Below are 15,408 nucleotides of genomic sequence, written 5' to 3' on the forward strand. Positions count from 1 at the left end.
GTCCACTGTTCCAGCTGTGCAGTTGTTCAGTGGGACACTGGAGGATTCACCCCTCAGCTTCAGTCACTGGTAGCCTCTCCCTTTAATTATTCATAAAATTCTAAACAAGGCTAATTTTTTCTCTTGAATTTTCCAGCTGCATTCCATTTTAACACCACTCTTTTCCTTCACATATCTGTGGTACATACTTGCTTTTATCCTCCCAAAGCTTCTACACAAACAAGGAGAAAAAATCCCATTAAAGGGAAGGTGTGCCTGATAATTCAATTACCTGCTCACCACCAGTGAGCCAGGAGGGCCAATTTATGCTGACTCCAGTAACTCCTGCTCTCAAGTGATCTCTGCAGAAAACTTCCACAACCTCAAGGAGCAGGCAGTGTGGCACGGCAGGAGATGGGAAGCTTGGGCCCTGTGCACCCACAGCCCAGCTTGTAGCCAGTGACAGGGACAGTGTCACAGGTGGAGGCAAGATCTGTGAAGGACAAGCCAGCAGTCTGCTGGTTGTGCCCCTGCTAATCATCCTCAGAAATGGATTTCTCCAGTTATTGGGTGAGCTCAAATGTAGGTGTTAGGAAGAAGGAATTTTAAACAAGTTTAGCTGTCTGTCATTCCAGGAGAGAGAGAGGGGTTACTATAAGAGCTCCACACATTCAATGTGTTTCTGCAGTGTTCAGAAATACTCAGTGTTTGGTGTGAAGTAGATCTTAATACATTGTAACCAAACAGTTTATTTGGAGAATGACTTTTAGCTTTGAAACAAGGCACTTTCTGACAAGTATGATTTTGATTCCTATAAAAATCACTGCCAAACTCCCTTTCTATTTTCCCCACCCACCTAATCTAAGTACATGTGTCTGTAATCCCAAAACACAAAGACTTTTTGTCTTTTCAGGTGCACAAATGATGGACAATGTGGTGGGAGCAAAGCACATATCTCTCACCCTTGTGCAAGAGGCACAAGGCTGGGCACAGTCCCTTTCTTCCTGCCACAAACACCCCATTGTTTGGGGTGGGAAAACAAAAGTGTCTTGATGTGATATGCTGTGATGTCATTTTGCTGGGCTGCTGGATCCCGTGGTTCAGGCACACAGTTTGTACCCCAAGGGTGGTGAAAATCAGCAGAGTGAACCAAGCCATGGATAGCAGCTCAGTTTCAAGGCGTGCTGGGGACTGTGCCACAGAAATAAAGAAAAAGCATGTTATTTACTCTGTTTCCATAGGAAGGGCTCTGCCCTTTCTGGGAGAAGGTGCCACTTTACATAGCCTGTGTCTGAATCCCACAGTGAGGTTTAATAGCCCTTTCTTGTGCTTTGCCTGGAGTGCCTTGCTATTTTGGGGGGATCTGTTACACTTTCATAGGATGTGAGGAGTTTAATTTATTTTTAGTAGCTGTTGTTTTAATTAGGTAATGCGATCATACAAAAATCCACAAATTTACTTTCTTAACACTCTCCTTAGCATTTGGTGAGGTAAACCCCACAGCAACTGCTGCCTTCCTCCCAGGAAAACACTTCTCAATGGCTCTAACATGCTCTTTGAAGGTTTATTTCTTGCATCAGGTTTTCACACAAAGTCACTTCATACAACACACCAACCTCTCTGCTTAATTTGACTGGGAAAGTTAAAATAGGCAGGTTATATAATGATGTTTATCTTTACATCAGGAAGTCAACTAAGAAGCTGTTAAGCTGATATTATATAACACAGCCCTGATTATAGAAAGTGTGGAGGAAGATAGTCTAGGTTTATGCATGTTATATTGGCAGTAATTGTTAACAATTGTAATTAATATTGTTTTGTATGCTTTTGTTTTTGATGTTTTGCAGCCTTCCAGAAGGTGTTGGAGCATTAGCAGCCAGGCACTTAATTTTAATTGTTTATAAAAATTGTAATTGGACTTTTCTATACATTAGGTAAATATATTTAAAGAAAACATTCTAAATAAGGAAATAGAAGTCTCACATGTCTTATAACGCTCTGGTTCCTGAGGTTGCTGGAGTACTAAAACTCACTCTTTTGTAGGATTGTGAACTGTCCCAAACCCAATAGATAAATGTTATTGCTAGAGCAAAAGAAAGAAGAGTTTGCTGTATACATGTGGCATACAATCCCTAATTGAACAAGAGCTCAAATAACATCAGCATCCACAAACTGCACAATGATAGGGGGAAAAAAAATCCTTTAGACAAAAAGAAGTCCAGTTTTCTCTTACTCTCCCCGTAAACAGAAACACGTTCATCCACCAGCCATGCCCAGCTGGACTCTCTAATGCTGAGAATAAAGATATCCTTGTGTTCTGATGGAGATCAAATTAACCTAAGACAAGTTTCAGTTATTAGGACAAACTGGATACACAGTTCACAAATGAAAATTATGAAGATTGTATTACTGGGGAAACTGACTTCTCTGTATTAAAAAAAAATTAAAATTAAATAAGCAGAGATGTGTAAGAGGATCCCATAAGAATTCCATTGAGTAGGCTTAATTAAATTTGCTGAACAGTGTTTTTTCTTTAATAAAACTTTGATTTTAAAAACTGAAGATCAGATCCTTCCCCATGTAATAGGCAGCAACTTATTTTACCTTATTTTACCCATGAGAGTGAAGCTGATAGACAGAAGTGAGCTGGTATTTCAGCTGTTAGCAGTACCTATGACAGGCACATGGCTCATTGGGTGTGGAACAGAGTACCTTCAGTCTTTAGTGGCCTCATGAAAATTTTCCATATATAATAGCTTTTGCAGGGGAAAAAGGACACTTTACCATGCCATGCTTTCATTCACGTAGAATGCTTCTACAAGAAGTGGTTTGCATCTCTTATCACCCACAAAATTACAGATGATAAGGAAAAGGTGCTCTTCTGAAAAGACAGCTCCTGGAAGGTGAGGCTGTGGCACACGACCCAAACTTATCAGACATCAGAGAGTCCAGAGGAGTGGAGGCATAATGAGCAAGCTGACTTCACTCAGGCTTCATTCCTCGTTAAGCAGGGGAAATGAGGCTTCATTAGTTTCATTGCTTCCCCAGTTGGCTGTGAAGCATTGCACTGAGTTTGCAGGGAAGAGAAAGCTTTTCTGCAGCTGCCAGAGATCCTTTCATGAGCATCAACTCCCAGTTCTGAATGAATAAGGGAAATCATCTACTTTATATGGTGGCTGCTAGTAGTATTTGGTAACTTTGGACACTAAATCTGACAATTAAGACAGCACCAATTTTATTGTTCTTGTGTTTTCTTTCATTAGTAAGCTCAACATAAAAAAGTCTTGAGTTTTACTCATTATTCTTCAACAGTCAGCATTTCTTTTTACTGAAATTAATACTATAATTATAGTATTCTAGAAATGTTCCACCTTATACACCAGTGTCCATCTTTAATTATGAACAGATGCACCTGTATTTATTTAATAATCTTTTCCACCTTGTGTTGTAATGGAATTTGTCTCAGCTTGTAACTACTGTATTTTTTTGGCCACACTAATATCTGTAAATTCTTGCCATGTGATGATGTCTGCAGTCCTTTTTTTCTTGGTGTTCTTGTGTTGATTGACATTGTGTGTGAATCCAGGGAATGTTTTTTGAAGTCTCCTGTTCTGAGTTCATTATCCCTCTGCAGTTACTGTGTGGGACATCATCTGCCACACATCCACTGCCATTGCCAGTTTGAGAAATCCACATTGTCAGCTGGCTCCAGAGGAATTTAGGGGTTCACCAGTCAAACCCCTCCATGTCCTGCTGCCCTGCCTGTGGCCAAAGAGTGACTGCCCCAAAACAAGAGCCCTGACAGCATTCTTGTTCCCTGTGGTGTGGTGCCAGCTGGCCAGGTGATGTTTCTAGAGCAGAAAGAGCCATTTTCAGAGTGGCAGCTGGAGTGCTTTGAGGAGTAGGAGCTGCTGTAGGATCAGGTACAAATCTGTGGCAGGGCTCACTACTGTGATCACTTGCCAGAGCAGGCAGCTGCCAGCAAGTTCTGGCATAGTTTCCCAAAGTGGGAAAACATCATTCCTGTTTCACTACAGTTTATGAAACTGGGGTTCTGAGGCTCTGACACAAAGCTGCTTTTTCCCCCTGTACAAATGGCATGGGCTAGGATCAGGTGGCTGTTACAGAAGGTTTTCCAGGGGAAACGCTTGTGCTGTGCTGGCCTCCCTGCTGCCAAGAGCTGCCTGCTCCTGTATCACACATCCCCCTGAGCAGTACGTGTGCTGCAACAAGCTGCCTGTCCCTGCCAGAGACCATCCCAGCAGAACACCCCAGACACGCTCCTGGCAGCAGCTGCAAAGGGGATTTTAGGGGAAATCTGAGGGCAGTGAGCAAAGGCCCTTGGTCACATCCTCAGATGCATCTGAGGACTGAAGTGGCAATGGGCTGCTGCCTTGTGGAATCGTCCTGGAGTTCCTCTGCCAAGGGTCATTTTGGAGCAGAGCCAGGGCGTGTTAAGCACAGCACAATGCTGACTTCTATGCTGACCACACATCAGTCACAATTTAAGTACAAGCTTTTCTGTATGCTGCCTGTAGTGGTTTGATTTAAATGATATTGTTCAAGTTGTGGCACAAATGATGCTCTGCTTCACACTCAGTTTTCCCTTCCTCCAAGGAAACTACACAATTTCCTGAAAGCTGGAGCCTGAAAAAGACGATGTGTAACACAGGACAGTTTTGCAACACTGGCTCTAGCTGCAAAGTTGCTAGTAAAAAAGTAATTTGCCATTCATGGGATATTTTCTATTTGTGCTGGAATTTCAAGCACACTTTTCATACTGAAGTTTAATTCTGTGCTTTCTGGTTCAACTGCTTTCAATCAGCAAATACACTCCTAGAACAGAAACAGAAGTGCCAGGAACCAACATCGTTCTCTACAATAAAGCTCACCTAATTGCTTCCTGACTTGCTGATCCATCACCCTGACCCCCTCTTTGATGTTTTCTTTGTTTTTTTTTTTTCCTAGAGCTTTAGTAACAAGTGAGAAATGCTGTCTCAGGGTGTTATATATAGGATTATTTCTCCATCCTCAACACAGTGACCATATGTAATGGGATTATCTCTTATTTAAAATATAAAAAAGACTTGGAAACATCAAATACTGTGTACGAAAAAGTTGTTTCTTTATGGTGGTTCCTTTAATAGTAAAAAAACCCAAACCAACATTTTATTTTTTGTTTTGTAATAATAATACATTTTTGTCAGTCAGCAAAACCAACCAAAATGCTGCAGATGTTTCTTTTCTGCTAGCTAAATTTAGATTGTTCCTCCTCTCCCTCTGTATATATATTCCTCTGACATCAAGAGGGCTATTGCCCCTTTACAGCACATTTATTGCTGTTGTAAACACTGAAAACTGATGAGGCCAGATGATGGAGGCTTCTGCCAATGTCCCTTCTTAGCCTGCTTTCATTTCAAAATATCTGAACTGGTACCAGCTGGTGCCAAAATTCTGAGATATGAAAATACAACAAGAAAGGGGGAAAATGGGCAATATGTATGAGCACTAAATGTATGTTCTGCTTGCTTCAATGAGATGTGTAAGCACTTTCACAGGACACAGCTCTGGGAGCAGGAGAAACTCCTGGCACAAATCAAAGAACAAAACACAGGACTATGGGGAAGGGAAAAGAGAGAGGCCTTTTCTAGATCTGGGTTAGATCTGTCATGGTGTAAATTTCCTTAAGATTAGGTCTTTGCCAAAGAGAAACCTGGTTCTGATTTTTAGACTTCAAATTTGTCAGAGTTGCCAGAGACTCTTTTTAGGTTCTTTGGATAAGTTCTTAAACCTTTCCAGTTGTACTTAAATCTAAAGTCTAAATGAAAATGTGAGCTTGGATCAAAAAAAATAAATAAATGATAATATCAGCAGTATTTGCCTTGAACTTTCAAGTCTCTTTCTCCCTCTCATACGTGTATACATACAGGGATTGAAGTGTATCAGATCAGAGGCTCTGTCCATCTGATTGAGAGATAAGTTAACTTTCTTAGAGTTACCTCTATCTCCACCAGCTTTAATATACATTTCCTTTTAATGGGTATGTAGGATATGCTGCAAAGACCATTTAGCTCACACATTTCTATGCTCTGTTAGCTCTTTGCCATCTTACAAAGAAACAAGCTGTTTTGCCTTTGGAGGTAACTCCTTGCCATTTCCATGTCAGTTTTGAGAAAGCAACTATCATGATTCTGACCAGTGCCCGATGTCAGCTTGTACAGCCCATTTCTGAAACTTTCCAGGAAGCAAGGCTTTTCAAGCTTTCTCCCATGACCTTATACTCTCTGTTAACTGAGGCAAAGCTATTTCTTTGGCTTTCTTCAAGTCCTTCCTCCTCATCCTAGGCTTCACCAGGATAACCGAGGGGAAAAACCCCAGCAACAGGTGGGTGCCAGCGCTCCGTGTGTTATTCCGGAGGAGCCGGCAGGGTCTGCGCGGTGTCTCTGTCCTCCTGTGCGTCCCTTGCCCTGCCGTAACGCGGCTCCGGCTCCCGGGCACGGCTCTGCCCGCGCTTCTGCAGGGCAGGACCGCTCCGTGCCCGGCACTCCACGGCACCGTCACTCCTTTGGTGCGAGTAGCCCAGAAACTCCCGCGGTGGAACCGGGACAAGCGGTACCGCAGGTACCGGCACACCTGGAGCCGCCCCTCCCTCCCGCAGCCCACGCTGGGCACCGCCAGCGGCGGGCCGGGGACGGCGGCGGTGGCGATCGGCTGCGGGGAGGCTCGGGCGGGTTCCGCCGTGCCGGTTCCCATCGCGTTCCCGGTGCCGGTGTCCGGCGCTGGGCCCCGCGGCGCGGGCGCGGCGGGCGGGGCGGGGCGGCCCCTTTAAGGCGGGGAGCGCTCACCTGCCTCCTCCCCCCCCCGCCAAGGTACCGGCCCCGCGCCGGGCCCTGATTGGGCGCCCGCCGGGCCCGGTCACGTGGGGGGGGCGCGCTCCCCCAGCCTCCAGGCCGCCATTTTGGCTGGAAAGTTTGGAATTTCCGAGCAGTGCGGGCGGGAGGCGGCGGGAGCGCCCCAGCCCCGTCCGGCCCGGCCTCGGTCCCGGCCCGCCGCGCCGCCTGCACCGCGCTGTCCCGCCCGCCCGCTCCGAACCGGCGCCGCCCGGCCCGGCTTGCCCCGCGTCGCGCCGAGGCGCCGCGGCGGCGCCGGCGGGAGCCCCGCGCGGAGCCGCTCGCTCGCCGGGCGGCGGGGTCGGTCCGGCGGGGCGGCCGCCGCCCCCCCCCGCGCCCGGCCGGCAGGGGGCGCCGCCCCCCGCGCTGCCCCGGCCCGCGCTCCCGGCCCGCGGGCGGAGCCCCGGGGCAGCCCCGGGCGGGGGCGCGGGCGCGATGCCCGTCAGGAAGCAAGGTGAGCGCCGCACGGCCGCGAACGGAGCCCGGGAGCCGCCGGCTGACAGCCGCCTGCCTGCCGCGGCGGGACGGGCGGGGGGGCGGCCGGCGGGAGCCGCGGGGCTGTGGGCGCGCTGAGGGCTCCGTCCCGCCCGCGCTCTCCCGGCTGCGAACAAAGGAGCGCCGCGCCGGGGCGGTCCCGGCCTCGGGGCTTGTTGCATCCCCGGCGCTGTGCCCGGTGCGCCCCGGTCAGCCGTGTGCCTGCTCTCCGCTTGCAGATACCCAGCGAGCCCTGCGCCTCCTGGAGGAGTACCGCTCCAAGCTGAGCCAGGCGGAGGATCGGCAGCTGCGGAACTCCATCGAGCGTGTCATCAGCATCTTCCAAAGTAACCTTTTCCAGGCTTTGATAGGTAAAGCTCGGCTTCTTTCACTTTGTGCCAGTCGGTTCTTGCCGATGCTGTCACTTGTGGTGTTAAGAGCAAAAGGTGTTTCACCCGTGAGTTAGAAGCCATGTGCTTCTTGTTGTGTTTTTGTTTTGCATAGTAACACACGTGTTGTTACAGATCAACAGTTCACTTGTTACACGTACTTTATTTGAGGCTTTTAACTGGTCCAAACTGCTTAAAACTGTGGAGTAGTTTTTAATTGTGAGATGTCCTATATTTCTTTAGATTGTTTCTCCATGCATCTTTGTTCACCTAATAAATTTCTAAGGAGGGTGGGGTTTTTTCTGTCTGTATGTAACAGGTTAGTGAATTACTTGAAATATGTTTAGTGTAAGGAATCAGGCAATTCCTGTTGAAGAGTCTCTAAAAACGTCACAAAGTGTATAACTGAAGTGCAGATTTAACCTAAAGTAAATGAGAAGAAGCCTCTAATGCTTCAGGGAGTACTACAGTCATCTCTTCTCCTTTGTTGCATATTAAAGTATAGTGAAAGCACGATTAAATTTCAGTTTACTGTCCTTATAGTGCTTGACTTGATATGTTCCCATGAGTTCTTAGAAGCACTCACATGTAATTTTGAATTTCCTGCCGGTCTGTTTGGAAAAAAACCCTGAGCATAAATAGAACTTGCAGAATCCTGTCTTTATTTGGAAACTTCTGCAGAGCAACAGTGAGAAGTGGTTTCTTCTTGATTGATTGTCACTATCTTTATGACAGCTACTGTTAGTTTACCCTCAAGAATAAAATTTCTTCTGCATCCTTGTCTTTTAATAGTAACCAGTGTCTGAATTGGGCTAATGGCAAACATTGTAGCTATATTTGTTACTGCACTTACTACATGGTCACTGTGCCAGGGTGCACATCTTCCTTCTCAGGGCTGCAGCTTCTTTGAACCTCTGTTGTGGTGGAAGCACGGGGACTGGCAAAACATAAACATGCATTGCTGCTGAATGCTTTCTTCTGGAGTATTTATTTCATCTTGTGTAGATTTTCAGAAGACAGTAGTTGTGCTGGTTTTTTTCTTAACATGTAACTTCATGAAGGGTAGTTGTGAAAATAGGTCACTTAAAAGACTTTTGCTTATGGGAACTCTGCATTTCCCTTCACTACACAGCTGATGCTGATCAACTCCATGATGAAAAGCTAAACATAATCCTTATGGGGCATGTGTGAATGGATTCACTCCTTGGCAGATCAGAATGTTGAAATCTTGTGTCAAATATTTAATGTACAGCAGCAGCACTTTTTATTTTCACCCAGAAAACTTCAGTGTTGACTACCATTTTTCTTGTTCTGAGTGTGTGTATGTGTGAGTTTTTTATTTTAAAACTCTTCAAGATCCATGCAGTAACTCTGTTTTCTCCCCTTCAGTGAAAAAATACCCATCTGTTTGCCTTTGATATTCAAACTGCAAGGTGTAGCTTCTCCTCATATCCACGTATGAATCTTCATTGTTGATAACTCTACACCTGGTAGTAGTGGTGGACTTGAAGGAGCAAGCAGCCTCCTGAGTGCTGGCTTTGTTCTGCAGGAGCAGAAAGGAGGAGTGGGTTGTTGCCTGGCTGGCCTGTGTGACCTGTGTTCTGGGCTTGTGAGAAGCTGCACATTGCAGCCACAGGACCCTTGTTCTTGTTGAGTTCAGTTCATCTGTGCATGCACAGCAGGTGCTTCTTGGGCATGTTGCATTAACTTTGCATTTCCTGGGTCCCTGTGTGATGGTTTATTAGTTCCATACCCATGTTCCCAAACCATCTGGCAGAAGGCTGGTACTTGCCAAGCCGTTTATGCTGTCAACTTGGGTGTTTCTCCTTTAACCTGCTACTTTCTGTGCAAATGTCAGGGGAGTTCTTGTTCCTGGCAGGCTGCTCCTGGCTGCTGTTTTCCTGGAAGCACCTTCTTTTGTGGTGTGATTGCTGCATGGTGGGGGTAAGGATGGGGACACTCCCTGCAAAGATGTGGTCTGGAGCATGGCTGCAGTTACTGGGAAGGCCTGGAGCTGGCTCCTGCTTGTCTTGTGTCCATGAAGATCTGGGAGCAGGCTGGATGAAGTGTTCAGTTGTGCTGGGGGTTAGACTTATCTGGAATTCTCTCTTGGTCATTGCTTTATGGCTGAATTTGAAATGTGCATTTTATAGAAGTTGTGATGTGCTCCCAACTGAAATAGCCAGTGCTGTTCTGGCAGCAAGTTTCAAGCTCAACTATACAAAATTATTGCTCTTATAGATGCATCTTCTAGTAAGTGCTACTTTTACTTTCTGGTTTAGGTCCTTTTTTTTTTTTTTTTTAAATTGAACAACACTAAAAAAATCCTCACCAAACTTCATCCATTTATTTTCTGCTTTTTCTGCCAAGTTACTGCACTATATCCAAGACTTTTTTGCCCATAGTAGGTAGGTTTGTGAAGATTGCAGTCAGGATCTGCTGTCAACTTCATGTATCTTTTTTAGTATGATTTTTGATTTGGCAGTCAAATACTGTTCTTTCAAGCAATAAATAGCATTATGCTCAGAAACACATCTTTGAGTTTATAATGAAGGAAATTAAATATTCCTGAAAACTACAGATTTTAATAGTGTTTCATGTTTTTAGATATTAAAAGATTTTAGAAACTAAATAAGTTTTAGAAATTGAAAGGGTGTTTTTTTATGATGTCTATTTGGATACTGAAGAATAAGTAATATTAATTTTTCATTTGAAACTTTGTTATCCACTCCTTTTAGTCCTCTCAATAAAGTTTTAGTTTAGTAATCTAAAGCTTGACCTTGTTCTTGATTTATGGCTTTAAATGGTTTGAATTAGATCAGTAACGAGGCAGTGTGAACAGCCAGTAACATTGCAAGTGTTACATTTTAAATGATGTAACTGCAAGAACTTTGAATCTGTAACAAAAGTTGTAACCACATGTGACCTCCTTAAAACAGTCCCTGAAAAAGCCCATTTTTATATTTTTTATCTTCCATAATGTGGCATTTTTCATTGCTTCAACCAGCTATGTGTAATAATGTCTAGAACCTTAATTAAATCAATACCAAGGGCCTGCAGTTGACATCAACTTGAGAATTGTGTCAGTTTCAAGTCAATTTCCTTTAGTACAGGCTCAAAAATGTGTGGTATCTTTTCTAGTTGTTGATTTCTTGTTTTCAGTTAAAACAGCTTGTTCCCAATATTCTCATCATTGGTGAGCCAAATTATGAAGACACCAAAGAAAAATATCCATTTCTAGAACCATGGGGTAGACTTATTTCACTTTGGTAAGACATTTGATATTTATCTTCAAATAGAGAGGTAATTATTCTGCAGGTGAGTTCTCCTCTCAGCTTAGGAACTCTTTTACCTTTTCAGAAGCTACAGGTTCTTGAAAAGGTACAGATATATTTATCTTTTTGAAAATACAGGAAGAAAAACCCTTGCATCCAAAAGTAACACTTCTGACAGAAAAACATATGAGGCAGACTTCTGTTTATACACATAATATTTTTGCTTAATTAAGATCTGCTTTTAATGGGTGTCATGTTGAGGTTTACCATATTAAAATAGACTTCTAAAATTAAAAATATTACAGCTATAGCTAGAGACATAAGGTTGTTTGCTACTTCAGAAGCATTCATTTTCTTGACAAGAACTAACTCCATGTGCACTGGTGCCAGAAAAAGGGAATTCTAGCAGGGTCTCTACATTTGCTGGTAATGTAGTTGGCTGTGCTACCCTTCTTGCCTAAAGCAGGATTATCTATCTATCTATCTATCTGTCTGTCTGTCTGTCTATCTATCTATCTATCTATCTATCTATCTAATTTTGTAGCTGTGCATATACACAGCTTTTTGGAATAAGATGGTAAATCTGACCAGGGAAGGTTCAATGTGTTGAATTTTATTGTGTAAGCAGTGTCATTTGTTTCACTTAGAGTCCTTTTGCATGAAGACCTGCCTTGAAAATTGTGTTTATGTGCTGGCTCTTCCTAGCACTAAACACCCAGTGTAGGAAATTTTAAATTTAAAACAATAAAACCCTTCCTAAAGGAGTAATGCTTCCTAAACCAAAGAAGAGCTTCTCCCAGTAAACATGAGGGTGCTTTTAACCATAGTTTGCATGAGCCTTATTAATTGAACAAAACATATTACAAATGCTGTTAATACATTTTTACACCTCAGAAAAGTAAGTCCTGTCTCTGAAAATTTTGAAAAAAGCTCATGATTCCATTAAATAAGCTCTTTGTTCAGGTTTCTCAGCAGTGTGATTCAGAATGAAAATTCCAGGAATATAAAACTCAGTCTGCGGATTTCTCATCTCTGTCCACATTGGCTTTCTGAACCAAATTAGGAAAACAACCCTAGATTTTAGGCTGAAGTAGATTGGATTGGGTCAGCACTCCTCAAAGTTGCTCCACTTTGGAGTGGACTGACCACATTCCTGCTGCCTGGAGTGGGGTCTCAGCTCAGCTGTGTATGACAGCTCTGGAGCCCTTCTTGCTCCTTCTCACTCCTCTCTAAGCCACCTTGGCAGTATTTCCTCTACTTGCTGGCTAACTGGAAATCAAACACAATTAAACACAAGCTCCTCTTCTGAACTGAAACCAAAAGTCCTTGCTTTTGGGGAAGCCAGAACTTCTATTTCAGCAGTATGTTAATAGAGCACGTGCTGTGATGGCTCAGGTAACTTTCCCAGTCAGCTCAGGCCTTCCCATTTTCAGAGGTAACTGAAGCCTTAGAGCCTTTCAGACTCTGCTGAGTAAGATTGCCTCAAGAATGCAGAAATTCTGGGCAGCAAGTTGAGGATCTGGTTACAGTCAGTGAATATTGCTGGGGTTTATTATTGTTATGTTTTTATTAGAGGAAGGTTTAGGGACTATTGGATCTTTTGTAACATTGGATAGTACTGAAATTGCTGCAGGTGCTAAATAGGTTATTTTCATATCAAAATTCTTATACTCGCTGCATTTTTGTGACTTTTCCCCCAGATTGTATCTTCTGTGATACAGTATCTTTACTCATGTTTGAGGCTGAGGCATCCATGCGGTATAATCCCTGCAATTTTGAGATGTTCATCAACTCCTGGACAAGTTTCCCGAGGCTTATACTGTGGTTATGCTTGCTTTGCTCTCCTTTGAATACACAGAAGTTGGTCAGTTTTACAGAAATTTGACTAAGGCTTATGTTTACAAAGGTTTTTAAGTTCTTGATTACTTTCATCCAGCTGGAGGGAGGATAAATATTTTAGTTGGTGTCCAGATGACTGGAATGTTAGTTCAGTCATTGTTAGTATGTTTCAGTGCAGTTTATCTGAATGTCCCAGTCTTTGGAAGAACTTCATGTCTTACTCTTCAAGGAGCATAATAATAAGTAAAATAGTCTCATTGCTCCTCTCTTTTTATTTTAAGAATTACTTACTATTTTGTATGTAGTGCAGTTTGATAGCTAGCTTGCTTTTTAAAGTTTTTTCCACCCTGTATTGCATGTGTGTGTGACAGGGCAATGTATTGAATTTTTGGGATTAGGTGCTGCTTTTGGTAGCCTAAAATAGCAAGTAAATAGTAAGTTGAGTAGCTACTGGTATGCAGATAAATAGTATTGTGGCAAAAGTTTATCCTTGTGGTATTTCACTGACTGTGTGTTCAGTGGTGAATAGCTGCACTGTAGAATATATCAATTGCAGTTTTCTCTTCCCAGGGTTATCATTGAAAGGGTCTGCTAACAAAAAAAACACTTGTCAATAAATCTGCTGTTCATCCAGGGACTGGAAAGACAGTAGAAATTTTGAATAATTGGTGTAGTTTCCAGGTTCTGGGAAAGTTTACCCTCTGGCCTGTCCTTGCTTTATTTCCCATGTTCTTTCACCTCTTTTTCCCTAGGTGTGCTCCTCCTCTGCTTCTGTCTGTGTTCTGGATTTGCTCCTAATTTCCCTCATCATTTCCTTCAGTGCTGGGTACAGTGTAGGGGAAGGGGGGAAGCATGAGAGAGGATATTTGTCCTGATCTTAGTCCTGCTTCCATGGTGGTCCTAGCAGCAAGGGCAGGACACCTTGTTCAGCTCTGCAGCTGGAATGCCATGTGCCCCCTGTGCATTGCTTTGCCTGTGTTTTGAGAGATGGAGCTTGTTTTGGTGCAGGGGGAAGGAATCTTCAGAGAAACCGAACTGTAGCAGCTGACTAGGAGTCTCCTGGCACAGATGGTTTCCTGAATTATAACTAGGCCAAATTTGCAAGATTGTTAAGAGACTGCAGAAGGTGTAGGGCTGACACTAGAATAACCTCCTTAGCTTCGTGTTCTTTCCCCAAGTTAGGGGAGGCTCTAGAGTTCTCTGGTACAGCTTTTATAGGGATCTTGTCATGTGTGAGTATCTTCCCAGCCATGCCCTCAAAACAGCTGACTTATTTTGGCTTGAAATAAAAAAGTCAGCCTAAAACAGAGGAGCAGCAAGGACAGGGTGTGAGCAAATTGTGAAAGCGCTGCAGCTTTAGGTGGTTTTCAGAAACTTGGGTTAAAATTTGCCTGCAGGAGACACACAAGTGTTAGTGCTGGAGGAGATGCTGCTCTGTGGCACACCCAGCCTTGTGTTGCCACCACTGCCACAGAATTACCTTGGAGCCTGAGCTTGCTGCAGGTAGAAGAAACCAACTTGTGCTGTCTCATCTGAGCAAAGCTATGCACCTGTATGGAAACTCAGCTTGGAGGCTTGAGTGAACTCATCCCAAAAGAAGTTTGATATTTTTGAATACATTTGTCCGGTGAGAAACATCATCAGTCCTATATACTGCCATTACCTAGGGGACATACTGCAAATAAGGCTTATGTGTGAGGTCGATATGTCAATTTTTAACTGTGTGTCAGTTTTTCCTACCTTAATTCTGGACACAGAAGATGCTGTGGGTTTCTGAAAGAAAATTGGATAGAGACAATGTGAAGCACTCCTGAAGGAAAGACTGGGTGTGACGTGATATAGTTGACATGGTGGTGACAGATCATAGATTGGACTCAATCTCAGAGTTCTTTTTACCAATTGATTCTGTGAAGATATGGTGAAAGATGTGTTAGTAACCAAAGAGGAAAATATGAATGAATAGTTTGGGAAGTGTAAGCGGTCAGGCTGGTAAAGAGTTGAATTTGTCTGAGTGTAAAAAGCAGCTAGAGGAATAAAAGCAAACAATTTGATTAAGCACTAATTAATGAGAACTGGAAGTGAGAAATGGAAAATAACATCTGGAATTTGAGGTAAGCAAAGAAGTGTGTGCAGAAAGGATGTTCATAGGGTAGGACACACTTACTGAGGCTGGTAAAAGAGCTGGGGTTCAGTAGATGGATGCTGCAGCTGGTGGCAAAGGATTTTGTGGAACAGAGTGTGTAGTGAGAAAGCTGCACCATGAGTTGCTCCTTAAATTTTTAAGAAGTCTTGATTGTGTGCAGCAGTTTTAAAGAGGAAACAGATCTCCAAACAGCCAACCCTGAAAGGGGCTTTACAGGGCTTGTGATGAGGCTGTTTTTCACTTCTCATAGTACAAATGCAAACATTTATTTTTGATCAGAGACACCATGACAACACAACCATTAAATACACAAAGAGAATGCTTACTTAACTGTGGTCATTGGCTTGGTAAATGGACATGAAGCTTTTCTTGGTCTTTGCATTTTTTTGTTGATCACTAATTATGCAGTTTTCAGGCTG

General features: G+C 43.6%; 1 protein-coding gene across 9 annotated transcripts in view; it reads left to right on the forward strand.

Moving 5' to 3' along the window:
- Window positions 1-7,271: 7,271 nt before the first annotated feature.
- Window positions 7,272-15,408, forward strand: part of DLG1 (discs large MAGUK scaffold protein 1) — a 140,573-nt gene continuing 132,436 nt past the window's right edge. For all 9 annotated transcript variants that reach the window (XM_059478846.1, XM_059478847.1, XM_059478849.1 and 6 more), the window contains exons 1-2: window positions 7,272-7,323; window positions 7,583-7,714. In XM_059478846.1, coding sequence (XP_059334829.1) covers window positions 7,305-7,323; window positions 7,583-7,714 — 151 coding nt within the window. In that variant the 5' untranslated portion in view covers window positions 7,272-7,304. The remainder of the gene's footprint in view (window positions 7,324-7,582; window positions 7,715-15,408) is intronic.

Source organism: Ammospiza nelsoni, chromosome 10 (genome assembly GCF_027579445.1).
Source record: "Ammospiza nelsoni isolate bAmmNel1 chromosome 10, bAmmNel1.pri, whole genome shotgun sequence".
Lineage (NCBI taxonomy): Eukaryota > Metazoa > Chordata > Aves > Passeriformes > Passerellidae > Ammospiza > Ammospiza nelsoni.